The 25,067-nt window shown below is 42.8% G+C and overlaps 1 protein-coding gene across 3 annotated transcripts in view; it reads left to right on the top strand.

Moving 5' to 3' along the window:
* The window catches only part of MDGA2 (MAM domain containing glycosylphosphatidylinositol anchor 2), a 1,075,710-nt gene that overhangs the window by 877,301 nt on the left and 173,342 nt on the right, over nt 1-25,067 (top strand). For all 3 annotated transcript variants that reach the window (XM_068254164.1, XM_068254163.1, XM_068254165.1), the window contains exon 9: nt 21,663-21,932. In XM_068254164.1, coding sequence (XP_068110265.1) covers nt 21,663-21,932 — 270 coding nt within the window. The remainder of the gene's footprint in view (nt 1-21,662; nt 21,933-25,067) is intronic.

Raw genomic sequence — 25,067 nt, 5'->3', positions numbered from 1 at the left:
AGCCCAGCATGCCACACTGGGAAACCGGCTGCCTGACGCCCCAAACGTGCCCCCCCACATCATAGGGGAGGCGGGCCACTCCCCCCCCCCCCCCCCTCACCTTGTGCACTCCTCTCAGTGCTCACCTCTCCTGCATTAAATAGGTGGCAGCGGCGGTGGCAGGAACACAGGCATACCTCTGTGGCCACCTATTAAGTGAGCGTGCTGAGGGGAGAGGCTGAGGCAAGGAAGGGGGGAGTGGCCCCCCTTCCCGCTGATGTGGGGGCCAATGCTCTCCGCTCATGCTGCAACCCCTCCTGCCCCCCAAAACGTCCCTGAGCAGCCTCGAGGGGAGGGGGGATGCAAATTTTTGCAATGTGGGCGCGGTGATTTCTAGTTACGCCCCTGCTAGCCTTTTATGAAGAGGGAGAAAGGTAGGTAGGTGGAGCTAGGCACAGGCCATGTCAGAGTGGATGGGGTGAGTGGGGAGATCAGTGCCCTCGGCCGAGTTTATTCACCAGGCCGATTGCCCACTGACGCGGTAAAGGAGCTCTGGGCGTACGTATGTTCCGGCCGCTGTTTATGTGGGTGCAGAGAGCAGCCTGGGGAACGGCTCTCCCTGTGCTAGGTAATTTCGAGGGATATATCAAATATATTCCTGTAATCTGAGGTGAGGCTATTGCCAGCACCCAAATTACAGTTATTTTAACAGAATCCAGGTGGTGTTGCTAAAGCCGTAATTCACACTACAGTCTATGGCGGTGCCCAAATCAGGCACAGCATGGCGCAGAGCCGGCAACGAAGATGACCTGTTTCGAAATCTGGGGCTTCTGTACACATGCTGGATTCTCGGCAGCAGCAGCCATTGTCAGTTGCGCTGGGTAGTACAGCTTACTGCACAACTAATGTAGGCACTGGCGTAACAATAGGGCCTGCAGCTCCCGCGGGGGGGGGGGGGGGGGGGTGGTGGTGGCTGTTTTGGGGGGGCTGGAGGGGTCGCAGCATGAGGGGAAAGCCATGGCCACACTCGGCGGGGAGGGGGGACGTTCCCCCCCCACCTCACCTTGGGGCTCTCCCCCTGCGCTCCCCTCCAGCCTAAATTACTGTCTGGGCAGCGGCGGGCAGTGTCTGGGCAGCGGCAGCTACATACCTTCCGTGCGCTCCAGCATGCGTTCCTCTCTCTAGTCTCTGACGCAACTTCCTGTACAGGAAAATTATACAAAATTATGATATAACGATTTGTATGTGTAGTACAGCTAAGAAATAAAACATTAGGAACAGAGACATAAGTCTAATGTTGTTTCCAGTACAGGAAGAGTTAAGAAACTCCAGTTGCTATCTATGCAAATTGCTATTGAGCTCCACGACTTTCAAAGTAGCAGAGAGCTCTGTGTTTGAAGGTTCTTATCTTAACTGTATTGTTTTTTCTTTTGCAGAGAACAGTTCAGGACAGGTCAAACGTTCACTGCCTGTTCTGTAAAAACATGTAGAATGCTGAGTAGTGTGTAAACTGCAAATATTAGAGAATGATGCAATGTTATAAAACAAAAAGCTGTATAACTGAAAATAAAAATATGAGAATATTTTTTTTTGCTACTAATGTTCTAGTAATTATCCGTACTACACAACCAATTCATTATATCATAATTTTATTTTTTCACTTCAGTTTCTCTTTAAGGAGCTTTCCGTGGTACTGAAGATGCTTAGCACTGTGGAAAGCTGGAGGAAAAAAAATGAGCTCTTCCCTGAGCCTATCTAGGTCACCTCCTGCTCTTAGCAGCCACCAGCCAGTAAAGAGCTGTTAGGTCTCGTTCACATTGCGTTCCGATCGCGTTAGCGTTCGCGTTGGACTTTTTTTAAAGCAATTTTTTCTTTTCCCTTCTCGGTGATTTCTGTTCGTTGGACGTTTTTAGTAAGCATTTTTGTAGGTGTTTTTGCAGAGCGATTACGTTTTTGCACTTCCTGACGTGAGTCAGGAAGTAAACTCTTTGATCCGGAAAAGAATAAATACAATGTATTTATTCTTAAAAATGTGAACGCAATCGCTGCACAAAGCGATTTTGTGAGCGTGTGTGTTTTTCCTATACCTTCCATTGTTGCAAAATCGCCCTGAAAATGGTCCATGCAGCGCTTCTCTGGGCGGAAAGCGGATGCACTAATCTGAACTAGCGTATAGGATAGCATGGTGTAAGCGCTTTCAGGGCGATTTTTTAAAATCGCAGGCGCTTAAAAATAACCAAAAACGCCTCCAGTGTGAACGAGCCCATACTGTATACGTACGTGCTTCTTGATAGTTATTTAGAGTTCATAAAACTTCTGACAGCAAGGCAGATATAAAAAAAAGTCCAGAAACCATCATTATTTTGCATGGAAGATGTTTAAACAGCAACCATGAAAGTGGAAATTGTATGAATCCAGCCTCACACTGCCAGATCACAGTCTCTGTTAGGGATCACTGCATTTTGCACATTCATGTATAACTAACTTACATGTAAGCAGGCTGTAATAAGGCTTTTCATCAAAGAGGGCCTAAAGTCTTCCACAGGTGAGAAGGAAAACATAGAGAAATCCACCCGGTATGTATGTAGAGAGTTTAGCCCAGTGGCCCTCAAACTAAGGCCTGCGGGCCGAATGCAGCCCCTTGAGGCTTTTTTACTGGCCCTTCACACACAAAATGTATTACGAGTGGCAGGAAAGGTAAACAAGCAAGGGAAACCGGCACTGCTAGTAAGCTGTGTTTATTCTTAGCTTCATGCATAAAAGCATACATGCAAAGGCAAAGCTGACTTGCGTAATAAGTAGGTAATAGTAGAAGTGGGGTACCTGGTGGTGCGGTGGGTGCTGGGTCGTTAAGCCTGACGGCCGTTTCGCGCGCGTCTGCGCATCTATGGAGGCTGCAATAGGATGGGAGCTGGCTGTCTGCATTTGTAGCCTAGTGCACATGGCGGAAGTACGCCGCCTGTCCGCCCCGCCCCTACACTATCCTTCTCACTAACACAGACGGCTGGAACGCAAACGTGTCAGCTACGTCTGTCATGGCGGCAAGTCGCGCTGAATCCATTGATCAGCGCAGCGTAACTTACGCATAATTGCACGCCAGTGACACAAGTTGGGCTGGTCTAGCGCCATCTTGTGTCACTAAACGAGAAGGCATCTCCAGTGTGGCATCAGGATGGAAATGAAAACAAGTGAAGGATTGAAAAATGAAATTAAGTGTAGATAGAAATGAGTGAAGTGAGAAAAAAGGGAACGATAAAATGAAATTAAAAAATAGAATAGTGCCTATATTGCAACACTGTAAGATGCTATCTCAGCAGCAAATATACATACTATGAATGTATATAGAATGTCAAATGGGTGGGACTGGACAACATGGTGAGATACAATAGTGAGAAGGTATATCGTGTATTAAAATCAATTGGAAGTTGATCGCCCTATAAGTCAATCCTCGTGGGGTGAGACCTCCATCAGGAGGCTAACTAGTAGGTCGATCAATCCATCTGGGTAGGTATAAGTAAAACAGGAGGGACTAATTAGACAAATAGCCACTTAATAAGGCACAAGTTCATATGGACACCAAACTAGGGAGAGGGAGTTAAAAAGTACAGATCATAGCATCAAATAATACAGTGGGCTTTCAGATTAAGGATCCAGGAAACAGGAAAGATCAGTGTAATCGTTAAGGCCTAAAGGGCCCATGGCATTGGCCCTTAGGATCAACAAGACCTCCTCACGCTTCAGTTTCTTTTCGCGGTCTCCACCTCTTGTGAGAGGTGGGACCTGGAGTAAACCGGCAAAGATGAGTTTATTTGGATCTCTTCTATGATTACTCCTCATGTGCTCCACTACTCTGGGTGAGCCTTTTCCAGAGCTTATGGAGTTGTAGTGTTCCCGAAACCTTTCTCCCAGTGTTTTGGTAGCCTCTCCAATGTAGAACCTACCGCAAGGGCACCACAGGGCGTACACCACAAATTTGGTCTTACAAGTAATGAATGCACGTACGTTCCATCGAATGGGCCTGATTTGCATATTCAAGCCTGTGACCATTTGTCTACATGACTTGCACCGACCGCATCTGTGGTTGCCCGTGGTTGGCCCCTGCGCAGCCAATTGCCTCCATCAGGGGAGTTGAATTCGCTTCTGCTAATGCGGGACCCAATTGTTGGAGATCTTTTAAATAAAAATAAGGGCCCTTCTTCCACTAGGGGTTTCAGGCTAGCGTCTTTCATTAGAATGTCCCAATGATTGATTACTGACTCCTTAATAACGTCTGACATCGTACTGAATTCAAAAGAAAAAGGAGTCCTTCTGTTGTTAGTTCTCCTGGTTGTCTTCCTTTGGAGGAGATTCTGTCTAACTTGGGAGTGGGCCCGCTTGAAGGCTTCTTGGATTAGCTCTTCTTTGTAACCTCTGGCGACTAGCCTGGATCCCAGTTCCTCAGATTGACGACGAAACTCCGTATCGCTTGCATTATTTCTACGCAGTCTGAGGAACTGGCTGTAGGGTAGCGCCTTGGTTACATGCTTAGGGTGGAAGCTTGACCTATGAAGTAGGGGAGTTGGATGCAGTGGGTTTTCTATATCTTTTTGGTGTCAATCTGTTATTTTCTACTTCTAATTCCAAGTCTAAAAAGGCCACCTTATCATGGCTAATAGTAGCTGTAAAAGCCATATTGCACTGATTTTGATTAATGTATTCTAAAAACTTGGAAAAGGACCAGAAGACAAGGATGTCGTCCACGTACCTGGACCACATTCTGAGTTGTTGTCTAAAGGGATTGCAAGCAGAGTGGACGTGCAGTTCCTCCCACCATGCCAAAAATAGATTGGCGTAGGTACAGGATACCACCGTTCCCATGGCAGTTCCGGATACTTGCCTGTACCACTTCTTATCAAAAACAAAAGCATTGTGTGTTAAAACAAACGTGAGGCACTCACAAATAAATGTTTTGTATATTTCACTTTTGTCTGTCCTGTTCAACTCCCCTGATGGAGGCAATTGGCTGCGCAGGGGCCAACCACGGGGCAACCACAGATGCGGTCGGTGCAAGTCATGTAGACAAATGGTCACAGGCTCGAATATGCAAATCGAGCACATTCGACGGAACGTTTGTGCATTCATTACTTGCAAGACCAAATTTGTGGTGTACGCCCTTTGGTGCCCTTGCGGTAGGTTCTACATTGGAGAGACAACCAGAACACTGAGAGAAAGGTTTCGGGAACACTACAACTCCATAAGCTCTGGAAAAGTCTCACCCAGAGTAGTGGAGCATATGAGGAGTAATCATAGAGGAGATCCAAATAAACTCATCTTTGCCGGTTTACTCCAGGTCCCACCTCTCACTAGAGGTGGAGACCGCGAAAAGAAACTGAAGCGTGAGGAGGTCTTGTTGATCCTAAGGTCCAATGCCATGGGCCCTTTAGGCCTTAACGATTACACTGATCTTTCCTGTTTCCTGGATCCTTAATCTGAAAGCCCACTGTATTATTTGATGCTATGATCTGTACTTTTTAACTCCCTCTCCCTAGTTTGGTGTCCATATGAACTTGTGCCTTATTTAGTGGCTATTTGTCCAATTAGTCCCTCCTGTTTTACTTATATCTACCCAGATGGATTGATCGACCTACTAGTTATCCTCCTGATGGAGGTCTCACCCCACGAGAATTGACTTATAGGGCGATCAACTTCCAATTGATTTTAATACACGATATACCTTCTCACTATTGTATCTCACCATGTTGTCCAGTCCCACCCATTTGACATTCTATATACATTCATAGTATGTATATTTGCTGCTGAGATAGCATCTTACGTGTTGCAATATAGGCACTATTCTATTTCCTTATTTCATTTTATCGTTCCCTTTTTTTCTCACTTCACTCATTTCTATCTACACTTAATTTCATTTTTCAATCTTTCACTTGTTTTCATTTCCATCCTGATGCCACACTGGAGATGCCTTCTCGTTTAGTGACACAAGATGGCGCTAGACCGGCCCAACTTGTGTCACTGGCGTGCAATTATGCGTAAGTTACGCTGCGCTGATCAATGGATTCAGCGCGATTTGCCGCCATGACATCAGTTGTAGCTGACACGTTTGCGTTCCAGCCGTCTGTGTTAGTGAGAAGGATAGTGTAGGGGCGGGGCGGACAGGCGGCGTACTTCCGCCATGCGCACTAGGCTACAAATGCAGACAGCCCACTCCCCTCCTATTGCAGCCTCCGTAGATGCGCAGACGTGCGCGAAACGGCCGTCAGGCTTAACGACCCAGCACCCACCGCGCCACCAGGTACCCCACTTCTACTATTACCTACTTATTACGCAAGTCAGCTTTGCCTTTGCATGTATGCTTTTATGCATGAAGCTAAGAATAAACACAGCTTACTAGCAGTGCCGGTTTCCCTTGCTTGTTTACCTTTCCTGCCACTCTGCATACACCAGAGCACGCTTTGCTGGAAACAGGGTGCCTGGAAGGCTACTCTAGCACACTTGCTACACCATAGTGCCAACCCGCTTTTTTCTACATACTGTTACAAAATGTATTACATACAGATGTGGCCCACTGCATCTTTAAATATTAATGGCTGCATATAGAATAGCAGAGTTGGCACTACCCTTCCACATGGAAGCCAGAAAGCAGTCATTCGCTGGCTTCCAATCCTAGGTATGCTTCACTGTCTAAAGCACAAAAACTTCAGGATTTGCATGAATGTGTGTGCCCGTGTGTAGGGGTGAATAATTTGCAGTTCATGCAATTACTGGAGACGGGTTGGTTATGGGGGGAGGGGAGGTGACATTAGGGCTTCCCTATGACTTGCTATGCTAGGGTCACAATATCTGCACTTGCTGTGTTGGGGGCATAATAACTGCACTTGCTGAGTTGGGGGGGGGGGGGGGGGGAATACTATCTGAACATGCTGACATGCTGAGACATGAGGCTGCACCTGTTAGTAGGAGCTATCTGCAATACCTAGGTTCAATTAAATGTTTTTCTACATAATTGTATGTATACTCCGGCCCCCCAGCAATCTGAAGTATTTTGACCTGGCCCTTGACCGAAAAAGTTTGGGGACCCCTGCTTTAGCCAGTCTAATTCCGTCTCATCTGAGTCTAATCACAAGTTATAATTTGATCTCTCCCCTGTATCAGCTGACTGCCATTTCATTTGAAAGCACAGGATGTTAACAATATGTCTGCATCCATGAAAGCAGGAAGTAGAAACAGTGCAGATTTATTGTAGGTAAGGCCGTTTCTAGTCTTTTTGCTACCTTAAAGAGGAAGTGTTGCGAAAGTCTTAAAATGTAAAACACATAGAAATAAGAAGTACATTTCTCCCATAGTAAAATGAGCCATAAATTACTTCTCTAATAAGTTGCTGTCACTTACAGTAGGTAGTAGAAATCTGACATTACCGACAGGTTTTGGGCTAGTCCATCTCTTCATAGGGGATTCTCAACATGGCCTTTACTCTTTATACAGACATTCCCTGAGAAAGATTTATACAATGATGCTGGCCAGCCTCCCTGCTCGCTGCACACTTTTTGGCAGTTGGACAGAGCAACTGCCATTCACTAAGTGCTTTTAAAAATAAAGAAACCCCGAGAACCACCGCCCCCATGAGAAGATGGGCTAGTCCAAAATCTGTCAGTAATGTCAGATTTCTACAACTTACTGTAAGTGACAGCAACATAGAACAAAAGTAATTTATGGCTCATTTTACTCTGGGAGAAATGTACTTCTTATTTGTATGTGTTTTAAATGTTAAGATTTTCGTGACAGTTCCTCTTTAAGCAAACTTGAGGATGCGTCCGACGCACCCCCCAATTTAATCTGCTTCATTTAATGTTCTCACATGACATGCTGCAGCTCAACACAATAGTACACTGGCTGGCTGTGAGTCCATGACAAACAAACTGCTCACCCTCAGGCACTCCATTCCTCCTCAGTCAGGACAGCAGTGCCACTGTCTCCCTTCTGTTGTGCAAGTCAAATAAAACACTGCTGCTCTCCTGCCTTCCCCCTCCTCACTCACTGTCAGACTTCTCACACAGCACAACAAGCTGCTTTTCCCAAATGATGACCTCTTCACCTCGCTCTCCTCTCGCTTCTCCTCCTACTCTGACTGCATGCTCTTAGTGTAAACACAGTACAACATGCTGCCCCTGTAATCTCTGCACCTAATGCAAATTTTTCACCTTGCTTCATGAGAGAACGGGCCCTGATTGTAGGATTTGTATCAACTGTAACAAAGAAAAGTTTTTGTTTAAGGCTGGGAACACACTTAGCAGAAACGCTAGAGTTGCAGAAACCGCAGCATTTTTGCCTGCAATGGTAGTCAATGGGCCACATCAAAAAACCTATGTAAAAAAACGCATATGCATTTTACAGTATGCATTTTAAAAACGCTGGTTTTGTTGCATATTTTTCAAAATCACATCAAAAATGTACGTAATTAAAGTCTATGGTGACGCAATACAATGCGTTTTGTATGCGTTTTTCATGCGTTTTTATATGCTTTTTTTTAATGTTTTCTGATGTATTTCCGCTCCCTGTTGTCTTCCTAGGGATTTGCCTTAAGCGCAAAAAAAAATGCATGGAAAAAACATACAAAACGCATATGCATTTTGTTTATGCGACCCGCAACTGCACAAAAAATGTAAACGCACAAAAACGCACTAGAAACGCAAAAATGACTTGACAGAAAATGTGAACTTTCACGCACTAACAAGTGTGCCCCCAGCCTAAAGGTTATTATGCTGTTGCGTATCTTTTAAAGCAAGTCTGCTGTAACCCCCGTTATGTATAAAGCTGAGCTAAGTGACTGCCTTATTGTAAGCAAAAGGGAAGCTGCTTCACTCTCTGTTCCATAGGGGGCCGAGTTTGCCCGTCTCTTGTTTAAAATGTGTGTGTTATCCTAAATTATTTTATCAGAATTCCCCTGACACCCGCCAACACCCTTATTAACATGAATAAAGAAGGTCATTGTATATGCAGCAATTAGTTTTAATATTGAGATGTTCCATATTAATATTCATCCATTAAACGGTGATGTCCTTTTCATGAACCTCGATTCCAGCAGTGCTTCAGGGATGGAACGTTTCCATAGTTCAGAGAGTTTTAGAAGATCTAGCAAGTTGTGAATCATATATCTGTATCTGCTCGCAGTGTTTAACTCTGTGGGGGTTATTCACCAATTGAGAAGTGCAGAGATGTTTAGTGATGGGCAGTTAAAGAAAACCTGAACTGAAAATTAAAAGTCAAAATAAGCATACACAAGTCATACTTACCTTCCATGTAGTCTACTCCTCTGTGTCTTTCTCCTGTCCCGCGTCCTGTTTGCCCACTGTGATCAAGGGAATTTTCCATCCTCCATTTTGAAAATGGCCATTACCCATAACAGCTTTCTGGTCAGCAGCACACAGTTAAACTGTAACATCGCCCACTTGAGCCATAGGGAAACATGTACATTACCTGGTACATCAGTTTTCCTCTCAGCTATAACTGACAGCAACTGATATTTTACTGACAGCAACTGATATATTTCAGATCTGACAAAATATTGTCAGAACTGGAAGGGATCATTGTTAGAAGAAAATGGTGAGCTTCTGAGAGGAACTAATGGCAAGGTAACTATGTAATGTTCATTTGAAGTTACCTCATGTGTTTATTTTAAATATTTTTACTCAGTACAGGTTCTCTTTAAGGGCAAATTTGCTCACGCAAGGATACAAAGCAAGATCCTGAAGCTGCATGTATGCTCTGAATGCTGTACAGACATCTGTTGCTATGGAGGGAGGAGGAGGGACGATGTGTAGCTTGTGGGGGGAGTAGTAGAACAATCAGAATTTGCCAAAGATCTGGCATGCTGGATCTTTAGGCAATATCGGGAGTCTTCACATTTTAGATTGACGGCCATTGTGGCCAAGTTTAGTCGGGTAGTCCACCCGTACATACATTAACCGTGCTTATCTCCAAATAACACATTGAGTGCAACTTTTGCTCTGCTAATAATATTCTCCTTTAGTCCTCTAAGGGTGGGTGAGTGCTGAACAAGTTGTAGATGGGAGTTCCTGAAGAATGGAGAAGCGTGATAAAAGTCCTGTATGTGAGAATGAGAAGACAAAGCACTCTTTTCAATGAGCAGCTGAACTGTTCATTTGTTGGCCAGTTAAGCCTCCTAGCTGCTGGCCACAAGCTCCATTCAGCTGCAGTTACATGACAGTGTTTAGTAACACTGTGCATACCTCATTTCACACGTGGTGGCATTACCTGGTGTTCAAAAAAATCTAGTTGTGTGTGAGGAAGGCAACTACTGTGCCCAGGTCTCAACTCCTTGGGCGGCTCACCAGTCCACCATCCATGCCAAGAGCACGTAAGCAATTGGCTGGTGGGGGGAGCAGCTGATAAGCGGTGAAATCAATGCCTTCAGCTGCTTGTGTTAAAGAGGCCTTAAAGTGTTCCTGAGATGAGGCCACAGAAATAAAATGTACATACATTGGGCTTCCTCCAGCACCCTCTGGCCTGATCACTCCCACGCCATCTTTTTCTGGCTCACCGTTCGCCAGCTACTGGCCCTGGAAAATGTGTTTACTGGTGTACAGTCTCAGTTATCTGGCACCGAAAGGAAGAGGCTAGTGCTAGATAAATGTGCTTTCTGGTTGCTTGAGACTCCGTGTTAAAAAAAAGGCCTAGTTATAAACATACCATGAAACCTGTATTAAATGTTAACAAAAAGCTTTAGCAGTGCCAGAAACTTCCTCCTCCGTTGTGTAGATGACAACAGTTTTTCTTAATGTTTATTCAGCTCCCATACAGATAAATCTTGAATTATTGAACTTCCTATCTGTTCCAAGTACTCAGAGGTTTGTTGTTTTTTTCTCAGCCACAGAAGAGTGTTATGATGTGTAATTTGTTATCAGTGTGAGTTACAATCAGACTCCAGTCTGAATGCAAAGATACTTTTATTTAGAGCCCTGTATTCTTTACCTATGCAGTTAGAAGAAAGGTCAAAGCCTAGTTCTAATTATGATTCGGTCTGTCCATACACATTTGTATTTTATCAAGTTATGTGCCACTTTAGGTACCCTTGAAGAGCAGCTCCCATCCTATGGACCCACCAGAATTTCTCCCTACCTTCAAGTAAGCCATCAAAACACAGTTCTTTAACATGGCCTACCCACCTATTCCACACCTTAAAGGATACTTGAGGTGACATGATGAGTTAGACATGTGTATGTACAGTGCCAAGCACACAAATAACTATGCTGTGTTCCTTTTTCTCTTTCTCTGCCTGAAAGAGTTAAACATCAGGTATGTAAGTGGCAGTTCCTGTCTGAGTCAGGACTGGGTCAGACTACAGTGTGACCCTCACTGATAAGAAATTACAACTATAAAACACTTTTGTAAGGCCCAGTTCACATTAGCGTTGTTTTACGGAACCGGACATATGGATCAGGCCAGCTGGATCTGGTGAAAACAGTCCGTTTTACAGGCAGTGTGTAGTAAAATGTCCATTTTCATTAGTTCCTATATGCTACAAAACCTTCCGGTTCCGCTGAGCGAAACGGTCCATAAAATGTGGGTTCTGCAGCATTTTTTTATGTCCGTTCAGCGGAACGGACCATGGAACCGTACGGCCGGTTCCGTTGGCAAACGCTAATGTGAACCGGGCCTAACTGAAAATGGCTTCTGAGAGCAGGAAAGAAATAAAAAGGGTCAATAGTTCATAAACGTTAGCTCTGGCATACTTCAATGGATGTGTCATTGAGCAAAAACAATAAAACCGTAAAAACTTAAAAAGTAGATTTAAATGTAAAATAAAACTGTGGAATATCTTAATACAATACAATACAATACAATACAATAACATTTGTAAAGCGCTTTTCTCCCATAGGACTCAAAGAGCATAGTTGTGTCTCAGATTAATACAGGGTTGCAGGCTGGGTTGTGTTACAGAGGAGATAGTCAGATGTTCATGAATGCCAGACTAAAGAGGTAGGTTTTCAGTTTAGACTTAAATGCTTCCAGGGATGGAGCTGTCCTGATTGGGTGTGGCAGGGAGTTCCAAAGTGTAGGGGCAGCATGACACAAGGCTCTGTCGCCAAAGGTTTTGAGGTGGACTCTGGGGGTGACCATGGTGTTGCGTCCTTTTGATCTAAGATTGTGGGGTGTGTGATGCAGTTGCAACAAGTTCTTCAGGTATCCAGGACCCAGATTGTGCAAGGATTTGAATGTCAGTAAGCCAATCTTAAACAGAATTCTCCATTTTATCGGTAGCCAGTGGAGTGAGCTCAGGGTTGGTGTTATGTGGCAATGGCGGGGTTGGCTCGTTAACAGCCTTGCGGCGGCATTCTGTACTAATTGCAGGCGGCGTAAGTCTTATGCAGGCCTGTGTAGAGGGTGTTGCAGTAGTCTAACCTTGATGTAACGAAGGCATGGACTAGGGTTGGAAGATCCCCTGAAGGAATTAGGTGTTTAATCTTTGCAATATTCCTTAGATGAAAGAAGGAATGTTTCACAACAGCTGAGATTTGATTCCTGAAGCTTAATGTCCTATCAATCAGTACTCCCAGGCTGCGCACACAGTCTGAGTTTTTCAGGTCTGAGCTCCCTATCCTTAGCGGTGTTGGTTGAGACTGGGGCTGCTTTGCTGTTGAGCCCTGGCCCTCGATAACAAGAACCTCAGTTTTGTCAGCATTAAGTTTTAGCCAATTAATATTCATCCACTCCTGAAGCTCAGCTAAGCATGAGTTTATTTGTGGAGTAGGGTCTGTGATGCCACGTTTGATAGCATAGCAATGATATGTCAGGCCATGTTTTAAAAAGTATCTTACATTTTTTTAGGAGAAGGAGGATAGATACAATTGTTTGTTTTATTAGTTTATTTTCACCTCGGGTGTCCTTTAACTCTCTCAGCCGAGCGAGCACCTATTCTGCAGTCCTTCCTCGTGCATCCCTCCCCCTCCTCTTTAGATTATAAGCCTTTGGCAGGGTCCCCCGTATGTCCTCATCAATGACACCCTTCCCATGGACTAACTTGGACTTCATTTGCTGAATCTCTGTAAAATAGCATGATCATGTATCCTTTACCCTGTCTGTGTTTATAACCTTATATAGAAAGCAAAAGCAACAGGAACGCTCCTCTGGTGCATTAACTTTTTAATATGGATAAACACACATACTGATTACACTTACAATGTGTAGATGTTAACCACACCTTCACCTGATGAAGGCGTGGTTAACGTCGAAATGCGTCATGACGTTAGACGGCTCTGGCGCTACCAGGCCTCGCCCACCTGGAGCAGCCCCTGGAAGCGTTCATAACATACTAGTGTTAAGGCAACGCAGTATAAAGCTTTAGTGTCTGTGTTAAAAACTAGTGCTGCTCGAATACCCCTTTTCAAAATCCGGATCCAATCCGGATCCAGACACCTGGATATCCGAGTTCAAAATTTTCCGATCCGAATTGGATATCCGACCTCAGTATCCAGCGGATTCGGATATCCAGATAGAAAACCGGAAGTGGCCTTTGAATCGCTTTCTAAATCATTTTTTAGGGTAAATGAGGCATGTAGCATCATTATTTTTTAAAGGTGAACACATTGATGATGTGGGGACTTAAAATCCCCCCCCCCCCAAAAAAAAAAATGGCTGTCAATTAACATCAGGCCTAGGTTCCAGACCGCGGTCGTGCAGCCCACATTGTGTCCAAAGTCCAACCGCACAACTGGGACATGACAGTTTTCAGCCAACACACCTCCAAAAAATTACGCAGCAATTGTGTTTTGGGTTAAATATAGGTGGTATCAGCACAGCAGCAGTGGCCTTTGGCACCCTGGCGGTGTGAGCAGCACAGGCAGCAGGAGCAGGGCAATGCAGCAGCAGCAGGTATAATGTGTGCCAGGAGCATGCCGGACTTGCCACGTGTCACGTGGCACTTGGCATGTGTCACGTGGCACTTGCTTGCTAAGTGACGCATGGCAAGTGCCATGTGGCAAGTGCCACGTGGCAAGTGGCACGTGCCAAGTGCCCAGTGACAGTCAGACAGCAGAGGAGAAGACATTAGTGCACACTAACTGTCACACTGGCACTGCTCACAGCACAGCAGTTCTGTAGAAAGCTAACACAGTAGTACTACTACTCTAACAACTACTAGCACTGACTGCAGTACTACAGTACTAACTACACAATAACATGGTAATCCTATCCAATAATCCCTAACCTAACTAACCTATACTGCCGCTAGCTAAGGCTAATAGCTGGCCAGCAGGCAACAGCTGGCCTGGTATGTGCACAGCACACACAGACACATAGCAGCTGCCTGCAGCACACACTCTGACTGTCACACAAATGACATCAAGCTAATTAATGATTTAGCAATAGTGTAGTGATAGTGAAGGGGTTAATCACTGAACAGCTTTCGGTTTATCACTGTGTACAGCCCTTGCTAGGCCAGCAGCACTATAGCACACACTCTGACTGTCACACAATGACTGTCACTCAATGACATCAAGCTAATTAACGATTTAACAATAGTGTAGTGATAGTGAAGGAGTTAATCACTGAACAGCTTTCGGTTTATCACTGTATACAGCCCTTGCAAGGTCAGCAGCACTGGTGCGTGTCTCTCAGTAAGCATTCAGCAAGCTAGGACAATATGTCTCAGCATGGAACCCCTCCTTATTAAAAAGGGGGGGGGCTGGCCAGTATTCCTTTCTGTGATTGGGTGCCAGGGTTTAGGCTTGGAGCCCTCTAATTGGCTCAATGAGGTCAGGTGGGGCTGGCCGGGGTTTCCCTCTATGATTGGTTTCTAGGGCTTCTGCTGGGAGCCCTCTGATTGGCTCCAGGATGTCATCTCCTTAGTTACAGTATTTCGGATCTGGATATCCACAATATTCGCAGATATCCACGTTATGCGCCCAAATATCCGCAGATAGCTATACGGATTTGGCCCAGGAATCCGGAATCGTCGGATAGCTGAAAAAAGGTTGGATATCCGGGTTACCCGGTTATCCAGAATCCTGATGTGCAGCACTGTTTATAACCTTGTGCTATGTTGTATGTTGTACAACCTTATACTACCTTTCTGTCTGACACCCCTTGTTAAAGGGAATCCAAGGTGGGGATATTTGTAAAAAACAAACAAAAAAAAACATGTTACCTGATCTGTGGGGCTGGCCGGATCAGGTAGCCACAATCCCCGCTGCTCCTGTGGCTAGATACTCCTGTGGCCGCTTTCACTTTCCGTGGGGACAATACTGGAAGCTGTGCTCTGTGTCTCTCACACAGAGAGCAGTGCGGGGAGCGGCGGGGAAAGGAGTGGCCGGTGAGATGGCCCAATGGGCGTTTTCCAGGAGCTCTTTTCCTACTAGAGACATCCATACCCCTCCAGGTTGGCGGCAAGCTGAATGTCAGCAATTTTGGGGGCTAACAGCCCTGCGCAGTGGAGGGGGGGGGGGCAGAGAGTGGCCCGTAGGGGACATAGAAGCATGTCATGGACCAGGAAAACTTGCCTCCAGGGCCGGTTCTAGACTTTTTGCTGCCTGAAGCAAACTTGTGAGGATGCGCCCCCCACCCGATTTGGAATGATCGTACAGCACCGGACGATTTACTCTGTTTCAATTAATGTTCTCACATGACATGCTGCAGCTCAACACAATAGCACACTGGCTGGCTGTGAGTCTTGTTCTCTTCCTACTCTGACTACATGCTGTTAGTGTAAATACAGTACAAAAATGCTGCTCCTGTAATCTCTGCCGCCTGATGCAAATGTTTCACCTTGCTTCATGAGAGAACTGGCCCTGCATGTCTCTGTGTCCCATCTGCCCCCTCCTGCGCAGCCTCGGGTTCACCTTAACATTGTATGTATCCCTTTTTATTGTCCAGCACTGCGTAATATGTTGCTGCTTTATAAATGCAATAAATAATTATACCCTTGAACAGTGACCTTACCCTGGCCTTATCACTTACTTCACATAACCTATCCTGACCTTTCTCACTCCCTCTGCTTGCCAAACATTATGTACTGAGATGAATGGCTCTGATAATGAATCCACTGAAGCCTGTACTCATATGACTGGCACAAGGAGCAACACTTTTGGTATTTCTGTGTTTCGCACTGAGTATCTGCCTACATTTACTGTACTTATGTAATCATTTAATTGAAATTATTTTGCATTAAGATCTTGACAGGCGCATTAAGTAATAATCCATTTTGGGAGCTTATTAACAAGCCGTCCTCGGTTTTCGATCATTCGGGCCTGTAGTGCGTTAAGAAAGACATTTTCTTAGATAACTGTTATTACTATGGTTACCTTAAATATAGGAGTCCGGCGTAGCTATGTGCTGTACAAATCCACTCTTTGGGAGGAAAAAAATGAAAATGGAAGTCTGGTGAGGGTACAAATAATGCACAAACAGCAGTAAGCAGTCAATTACGTGCAGAACATAAAAACATAACAAGTCGCTATTATTCTGTGCACTGAAGTGGCTGATTGTAAGTAGGTAACAAGGACTTTGTGCGGGTTTTAGTAAAGTAAGTCATTGTAGTGCGTCTTCAGGGGAAAAAAATGTTTAGACCGTACACAAATTAAATTATACTTTTTTCACTGACTAGTTATGTTTTCAATCTACTTGTATAGTTATTTCTGATCTTTGATCTGTGTGCTTGGAAATAATTTAAACAGGGACAGTAACCATTTGTGATAAGAAATAAAATATGTATGATATTTTGGTGGAGTTAGTTGGCAGAAGTTATTTTCTGCTTTATATTACTTTTATCAAAGCAGCAGATTATGTTGCCAGGAAAGCAGGCACTGCTATAGGCGTACGTATAGTTACACCACCGGCTCCAGATAGTGACTCGCTATAAAGTATAGCTGTTATCTGTGTACATGAAAAAAGCCACCCAGGTAATTATGGCACCATATACAAGGTAAAAATATTGCCTATTGTTCGAATATTGGTAATCTTACCAACACTATCCCCCCACCACCACCTATACCTTACACTAGCATCTCCCTATTTACACATAATACTAACCTTCCCCCATTATCATATCAGAAATTGGAAAATCAGAAAACCTGAAAATTGGAAAACGGAAAATCTAAATCAGAAGAATGGAAATCGGAAATTGGCATTGGTGGAAATCATACTTTCTGCAGAACTAGAAAAGGATGTTAAGCCAAATGACCATCCAGGACATCAGCAGGTCTATTTTAAGATGTCTAATTACACGTACTTTGAACTGACCATGGTTCAAGTTTCTGTAATGCACACTGAGCATTAGTTGATCATCTACATAATCAGAGGTTAACTTTGGTGAAAACTCATTATTCGTGCTGAGGAGATCCAAACACTAGAGCAGATGTGAGTGGACCTTAGAGTTTCATGAGATAATTCACGAGCTTCCCTTTTGGTCACTGAAGCCAACCAATCCCATAAAGGACCTACAGAGACCCTTCAAAGATCAAACAAGAAATACCTTCTAAGGCTTTTACTCACAGTTGTACTTTTAGTTCTGGAACAAAAATAAAAACTTAGGCTTCACTCAAAGTAACCTCTTTTATGGCCTGTATTGTCCATTTTCCTTTAGGGTTCTTTTAACACAATGGAAACAAGCCATGTTTCCATTGGCAGCTAAACCACTCACTTCCACAACATTTTGCCACAGATAATATGGTTGTAAACTGAATGGGATATTACTGTATAAGTTCCCACCATTGCAGGATGTTTTATAAATGTTCTCATTTCACAGACCTTTTTATGTTCAAATATTGTTTTTGCTGATAATGTAATTCCCTGCCTTCCATTTCTCAGCTGTCATTGTATACGGCGTACATAATATCCCACTGTCGGAGAGCATCATGCTATTTTGTTATTTGGGGTCCATCCAGCCTCGTTGGAGGGAGATGCCATTGTCTTAGCGGGTTATTGCCGATACGGACCACACAAACTTGTAGACTTTATGCCTCTCCAGATGCATTAACCTGCGTTTGAACTTTTTTGGCCTGCAAAACGAGATAAAGAAAGTCATTTTCAAATAGTCTGGATGGCTTCTCCTGTCTTGCTAGAGGAGAATACAATGCCAAGCGGAGATTAATGACTGGCAAAGCGTAAGCTTTTTAAATTAATGTTACTTATTACTACTATGGCTTGAAGACAAAAGAAAAGTCATCAGTTGGTACACTACCACCCACTAATTGATTTGAGAAGTTTCGTTTAGAAGTCTAAGCACTTTGTGGTGTTCTCGGAAAGTGTTTGAGCCGGGCTGTGACAAGTGTGACGAGCAGTTAAGCCCCAAAGCTTCGCCTGGCTGTTAAAAGTGCATTGCAGTGTGCTGTCTGGAAATCAATCTGAAGATGCTGTGAGTATGTAAGCGAGGCTGTAGGCTTATCACAAATGAAACAATGTGCACATGAGAGAAATGAGAGGAGGCTGGCATCAAGATTTTGAGATGTCAGAGTCATGTTCATCAATGGACATAACAAAATTAGACAGTTGAGATGAAAGTAGTACTTGTGCTCATCTTAGTTCATTATTATGGAAAATCAAGCAGTTCTGAAATAATAAACATCGTAAAAATAAAAATGTTTTTGAATCCTGTTTTTCAAAGAATGCAATTTTGTTTTTATGGGCTGTTTTTTCGTTTGTACCGGTTGTGTTTTGATTTCATTATTTTAATGCTCACCTTTTTCCAGTTGCAAGGGCACTGTGATTAACCACTTCATGTCGTGGGCTGAAGGGAACAAATGTATGTGCGCAGTGCCCCTTTTCCATCACAGTGCATTTAGATTTTTGGCCAATAGTGAAGGCAATGCATGCTGCAATTTTTTGTGCATTTGCGATTGGCAGTGATGAGTAAAAATGGCAATAATCTTTTCACATTCATTTTTTGCGAAAATAATGTTAAATATGATTTTTGTAAATTTTCCCGGTAAAATATCAATTTATCGCATTTTCCCGGTAAAATTTGTCACTGTAAAAATATTGGTTTTCTGCATTGTTGAGCTTTTCATGATTTTTCATGATAAAAAATAGATTTTTTTTGCAGTAAAAATATAGATTTTTCATGTTTTCACGAAAAAATAAAAAAAACGCAAAAATACAAGCCTATATCTTTTGTGAGAATTTCTCAAAATCGAAGATTGCGCCTAAAACGGCTAAGTGTGGGTGAGTAGCGGATGTGTTGAGGGAGGGTGTTGCAGTGGAGGGGAGAGGATCAGGAAAAGTATTGAAGGAGGAGTGCTACAGAAATGTGGCCGCATTCCATATTATTTTGAGTTGCGGCTAATGTTAATACAATGGGATTTTAACAATAAGGACAATATTTACCAACTAAATGACTTAGAAAAAGTAATGATGCTTTGTCTTTTCAGACTTTTTGGGACAGACGTTAAGACATTTAGTTTTATATGTCACTTGATTTAGACAGTCCGTATTGTGGTCCCAGGTGTATTTTGCAGCATCAAAGCCTGTTTTATCTGTTGAACATATGTGAATTCGAAGACCAATGCAATGCGAAAATGACGTTGGTGAAAATTCGCAAGCAACGCTGGCGATTAGCCCATATTAGTTTCTTCAATTCCCGACAGAAATAGCAGCTAAAAATGTGCATGTTTTAAGTAAAGAAAACCATGACTGCATTGCATTGCTTTAGAAAATTTCTGTGGAAAAGAGCCCTTAGTCTATTTTTATTACATTGGTTTTGTTTACTGGATTTAGAAAAATATATATTTTATGAGGCTTTTGCCAGCAGGATTTTTGTGAAAATGAAGGGCCTTGGATACAAAGTGAAGGCATCCATATAATGTCCTCCCTAGTAATTTAGCTCTGATGACACCATGTAGGTTTCGAGCTGTAAGGTTGGTACCCTGCGGGTATATTAGTGGCTTTTCCCAAGAATTCATGTTTCATGTTACTAAATGTACCTCAGTTCATTTCTTCTGCAAATAAAATAAAATAAAACCTGGCATGACCTCACTGGGTAAAATGCTTTCTCCGTCCAAACCCAGCATACTCCACTGTGACAGAAAATAAAATTCCCTCCTCCCCAAAAAAACCTAACTTCTCCCTTTCCCCAAAATCTAGCATGAACCACCCCCCTCCCCATTCCTAACCAGGGGCATAACTAGATTCTGGCAAAAATGGTAGCATGGGGCCCCCTTGGTACTTGAACCCCATGAAGGTCACATGATCGGAGCCAGTGAATGGCAGCAGAGAGTGTTCTGCTGTTAACCACTTTACCCCCGCCCGTACTAATTTCTCCATCCCTTTTTCCATCCTTTAACCCCCAGGGACGGAGAAATCCGTACTTTCCGCGCTCCTGCCCCTGCCTGCGCTCCCGCTCGCTCTAGCGCGCACTAGAGTAAACACGCCGCCGGCCGCTCGCCCGAAGATCAATGAACTGGAAAATCCATTCCTGTTCATTAATCTAAGCCCTGCAATGATCTGCTGCTTTTCCGCTAAGCAGCACGATCATTGTGAAAAAAAAAAAAAATTTACCCAGTCTCCTACTACTTCCTCCAAGCGTCCGGAAGGACGCTTGGAGGTCGCATTAAACAAAAAGTTACTGGTGCCATCTTGTGGCCAAATAGTAAAACTACACCCTAAACATTTTTCACATACAAATGAATTAGTTATACACAAAAAATTAACTCATTACCTCCCACACTCCCCATTTTTTTTTTTTTTTTGTAATAAAAAAAAAATTAGAAAATTTACAATTAAAAAAATACATAAATAATTACCTTAGGGACTGAACTTTTTAAATATTTATGTCAGGAGGGTACAACACTGTTACTTTATAAACTATGGGCTTGTAATTAGGGATGGACGCAAAACTGAAAAAAATGCACCTTTATTTCCAAATAAAATATTGGCGCCAAACATTGTGATAGGGACATAATTTAAACGGTTTTATAACCGGGACAAGAGGGCAAATATATACTGGTATACTCTCTATGCTGTACAACAGCATAGAGAGTATACCAATACAAAATAAACAAGAGAACAATAGAAGATAATGGGGGATTACAGCTGATGCAGTGAACAAATCAACTACAGATTTTCACAAAGAAAATGGAGGAAAAGATATGTACACACATTACACCGCATTGTCAGACAAAAGGCGAAGAGAGCACTTGTCAAAAACCTTACAGTCTAAAGGTTTAAGGGATAGGACAGTAGGTGAAAGGGAAGCAGTGTATGAGCTGGTAGAAATGGTGGTCAGTGGCCAAAAGTGTCCTAGGTAGGAGAGTATGCGTTCCTGAAGAGGTGAGTTCAGATTGCGCCTAAAAAGGGTAAGTGGGTAAGTGGCGGATGTATTGAGGGAGGGTGTTCCAGTGGAGGGGAGAGGATTGGGAAAAGTCTTGTAAGCAGGAGTGCTACAGAAATGTGGCAGCATTCCTTATTATTTTGAGCTGGGGCTAATGTTAATACAATGTGATTTTAACAATGAAGAAGACAATATTTACCAACTAAATAACTTAGAAAAAGTAGTGATGCTCTGTCTTTTTAAACTTTTTGCGACAAACATTAAGACATTTATTTTTATGTCACTTGATTTAGACAGTCCTTACTGTGGTTACAGGTGTATTTTGCAGCATCAAAGCCTGTTATATCTTTCAATTTAAACATATGTGAATTTGAAGACCAACCTTCCAATCTGTTATTGTGTTTTTCAGATCCCCCTGCTGTGGAGCCCGCCTTCCAGGAAATAAGGAAAGGCCTGGGATTCAGTGTCACCATGAGCTGCAGAGTCCTGAGGGCCTATCCAACCCGAGTTCTCATGTATGAATGGAGACAGGGGAACAAGCTGATGGATAAAGGACAGTTTGACTCTCAAGACTACACTGAGCTGACCATTACTATCCACGCCAAGGAGAATTATGGCACATACAACTGCAGTGTCATTAATGAAGCTGGATCAGGACGATGCAGTTTCCTTGTAACCGGTAAGAATTTACCCAATAATTTGTTTGTTTTTTCTTTACTTACTTCAGATTGTTTGGGCCATTGTTATTCTAAATTAGTGAAAATAATGAGTAAATCTGGCCATGAATGTGATACATTAGTGTGTAATTCGGCTTCCTTCTGCAAACTTTGGACTTTAAAGTGAACCTGAACTGAGTAAAATTATTTAAAATAAACACATGCTGTTGCTGCAAATGAATAGTACATGCTTGCCTCATCAGTTCCTCTCAGAAGCTCACCATTTTCTTCTTACAATGATCCCTTCCAGTTCTGACAACATTTTGTCAGAACTGAAATATACCAGTTGCCATCAGTTATATATCAGCTGCTGTCAGTTACAACTGAATGTGCAAGGTAATGTCCCTATGGCTCATGTGGGCAATATTACAGTTTAATAGTGTGCTGACCAGGAAGCTGTTATGGGGTAATGGCCAATTTCAAAATGGAGGACGGAGAAATCCATTGATCACAGTGGACAAATGGGACGCAGGAGAGGAGAAAGAGATTAAGGAGTAGACTACACGGGAGGTAAGTATGACCTGTGTATGGTTATTTTTACTTTTCATTTTCAGTTCAGGTTAGCTTTAAGGACATTATACTTGATGCACAAAGTGCCGATAAATTTGCCATGCATAGGTAGCACATGGCAGTTTTACCAGTACGCCATAAGAAAAGTGTGCTATTAGTGCAGTGCATGTTACTGCCATAACGTGTGCACTGCATTGCAATGGTAATGTGCAGTACATTACTTTTCTAAGGGGCTTACCACGTGTTCATGCCTGAATGTGCACGTTACAGCGGTAACACGTGCTGCTATAATAGCGTAACAAGTGCTGCTCCCCTGGCATTGGTACTGGAAAAATTATCAACCTATGCACTGCCTGCACATGGCAATTTAACTAGTGCTTCATCCTACAGGCATTTCCTGTAGAAACAATACAATGTGCTGTATTCACAAAAGGGTGGTCGAATGTACTTGTGCAAACAGTGCAGGTAAATTTTAGCAGGTGTTACACAAACTATGTAACACGTTATTACCCAGTGTTAGCAAGCTTTATCCAAGCACTGTGTATTTCTTAGATAAGAGAGACAAAACACCATCACATTTCCTGTTTTAGCTAGAGTTCTCCAGTTTTGCCTTTTGTAGAATACCCTCCAGCTATTCCTTACTCTGTAAATTTCATTGGGGGAAATTACTACCTCTAATCATTGAAGCTTGGAACTAGAAGCTATCTTCTGGGTTTGCTTCTGACTTGCCTACTGTAATGTAGTGCTGTAGAAATGTGTCCCCCAGATCTCAGTGCAGCAGTGCTGGGACTTACCATTGTATGGGTATAGTATACTCAGTTCAGTCAAAAGGTTGTTTTCTTGTTGAAAATTCTTCTACTTACAGTATAATAATTAAAACTTTCACACAAGAGCTTTATTTTTTGTTTGCTTCAAGCTTGTCTCCTACAAGTTTGTCCCACAATAATGTCACTAGAATGGTCCTCAAGATAATAGAATTGCTGGGAGCTACCTTTGCATGGTTATGGTTTACCCAGTTCATTAAAAACTTATTCAGGGAGGAACATTAGCAGTGTCCTACTTACAATCACTGAAGCTTGTACACAGAAGCTCTCTTCTGTGTTTCCATTAGTTTTATCTGTTTTAATTAAAAACCAAAGTGACTGATAGGGCTCCAGAGTAAAGTGAAAGTATGTATGTCGGTTAACACTTATCGTAGTCTTTCTAAAAAAAAAAACAGTTTGGTCCTAGAAGTTTTTATGGTGTGACTAAACTTTTAGAGCCAAAGGGAAGTTTTGACTATATTTCCACTTTAAGGTGCACAGGAAGGAACATATTACAATACAGTAATCTTTTCAAGTAGCATTTTTAATGGCTTAATTTTAGGATGTGGATTCTACAAGCTAATTGTTGCTGCTGTAGGTTTTAGGATATAGAATCTATATCCCTGATTTAGAAACACCACCTGCCAGGGCTGCGCATGTGATTGTGCATGTGTGTGTGCATGCTTGCACATGGTGCTGTGTAAGAGTGAATGATTGCTGCATCCCAACAACCATTCAATAAAGTTAGGCAGAGAAAAAAAAGTTTTACAAGTAAAATAAAAAAAAGTTTTATTTAAATATATTGAAGTAGTTAAGTTCAGTTTTTTTCCCCATTTAGCCCTATTTGACCCTTGTTATCCCCTGCTTATATACTTTTTATGACTGCCACCTGTAGCAATTGGATGCAATTGCTAGGGCGACAGTTTAGGGCCCATTGTTCTGCCATTGTCTAGCGATGCACCTGTACAGCACTAGACCCGTAGATGCATCCGATTGTTACAGACACACAGGCTAGGAATAATGGTCTGCCACATGCACAGCTAGTGATACAATATGGCATATGTGGTATCATTTTAACTAAGAAGGATCAAGTAATTTATTTGCATGTGTTTTAAAACTGTAGGAAATGTCAAGTGAAAATTAGGAAGGATTACAAACTGTGTATTTTCGGCATTTACGGCAAATTTTTCCCCATAAAATGACAATACAATAGTTACATAGTTATTTTGGTTGAAAAAAGACATACGTCCATCGAGTTCAACCAGTATAAAGTACAACTCCTGCCTTCTCCCTCACATATCCCTGTTGATACAGAGGAAGGCAAAAAAAAAACCTTACAAGGCATGGTCCAATTAGCCCCAAAAGGGAAAAAGTCCTTCCCGACTCCAGATGGCAATCAGATAAAATCCCTGGATCAACATCATTAGGCATTACCTAGTAATTGTAGCCATGGATGTCTTTCAACGCAAGGAAAGCATCTAAGCCCCCTTTAAATGCAGGTATAGAGTTTGCCATAATGACTTCCTGTGGCAATGCATTCCACATCTCAATCACTCTTACTGTAAAGAACCCTTTCCTAAATAAATGGCTAAAACGTTTTTCCTCCATGCGCAGATCATGTCCTCTAGTCCTTTGAGAAGGTTTTTGAAAAAAAATATTTTTTGAAAAAAATATTACCAGAGAAAGCCTAGATTGTACTGAAAAAACAAAATATATATCACTAATGCATGCCATACATTAGCCAACCAACCAACCAATCGACCATCCAATTGGTGCTGCCAAGTC

Source organism: Hyperolius riggenbachi, chromosome 9, assembly GCF_040937935.1.
Source record: "Hyperolius riggenbachi isolate aHypRig1 chromosome 9, aHypRig1.pri, whole genome shotgun sequence".
In the NCBI taxonomy this organism is placed as follows: domain Eukaryota; kingdom Metazoa; phylum Chordata; class Amphibia; order Anura; family Hyperoliidae; genus Hyperolius; species Hyperolius riggenbachi.
The sequence above is the reverse complement of the archived record's forward strand: the minus strand, read 5'-3'. Positions and strand labels throughout refer to the sequence as shown.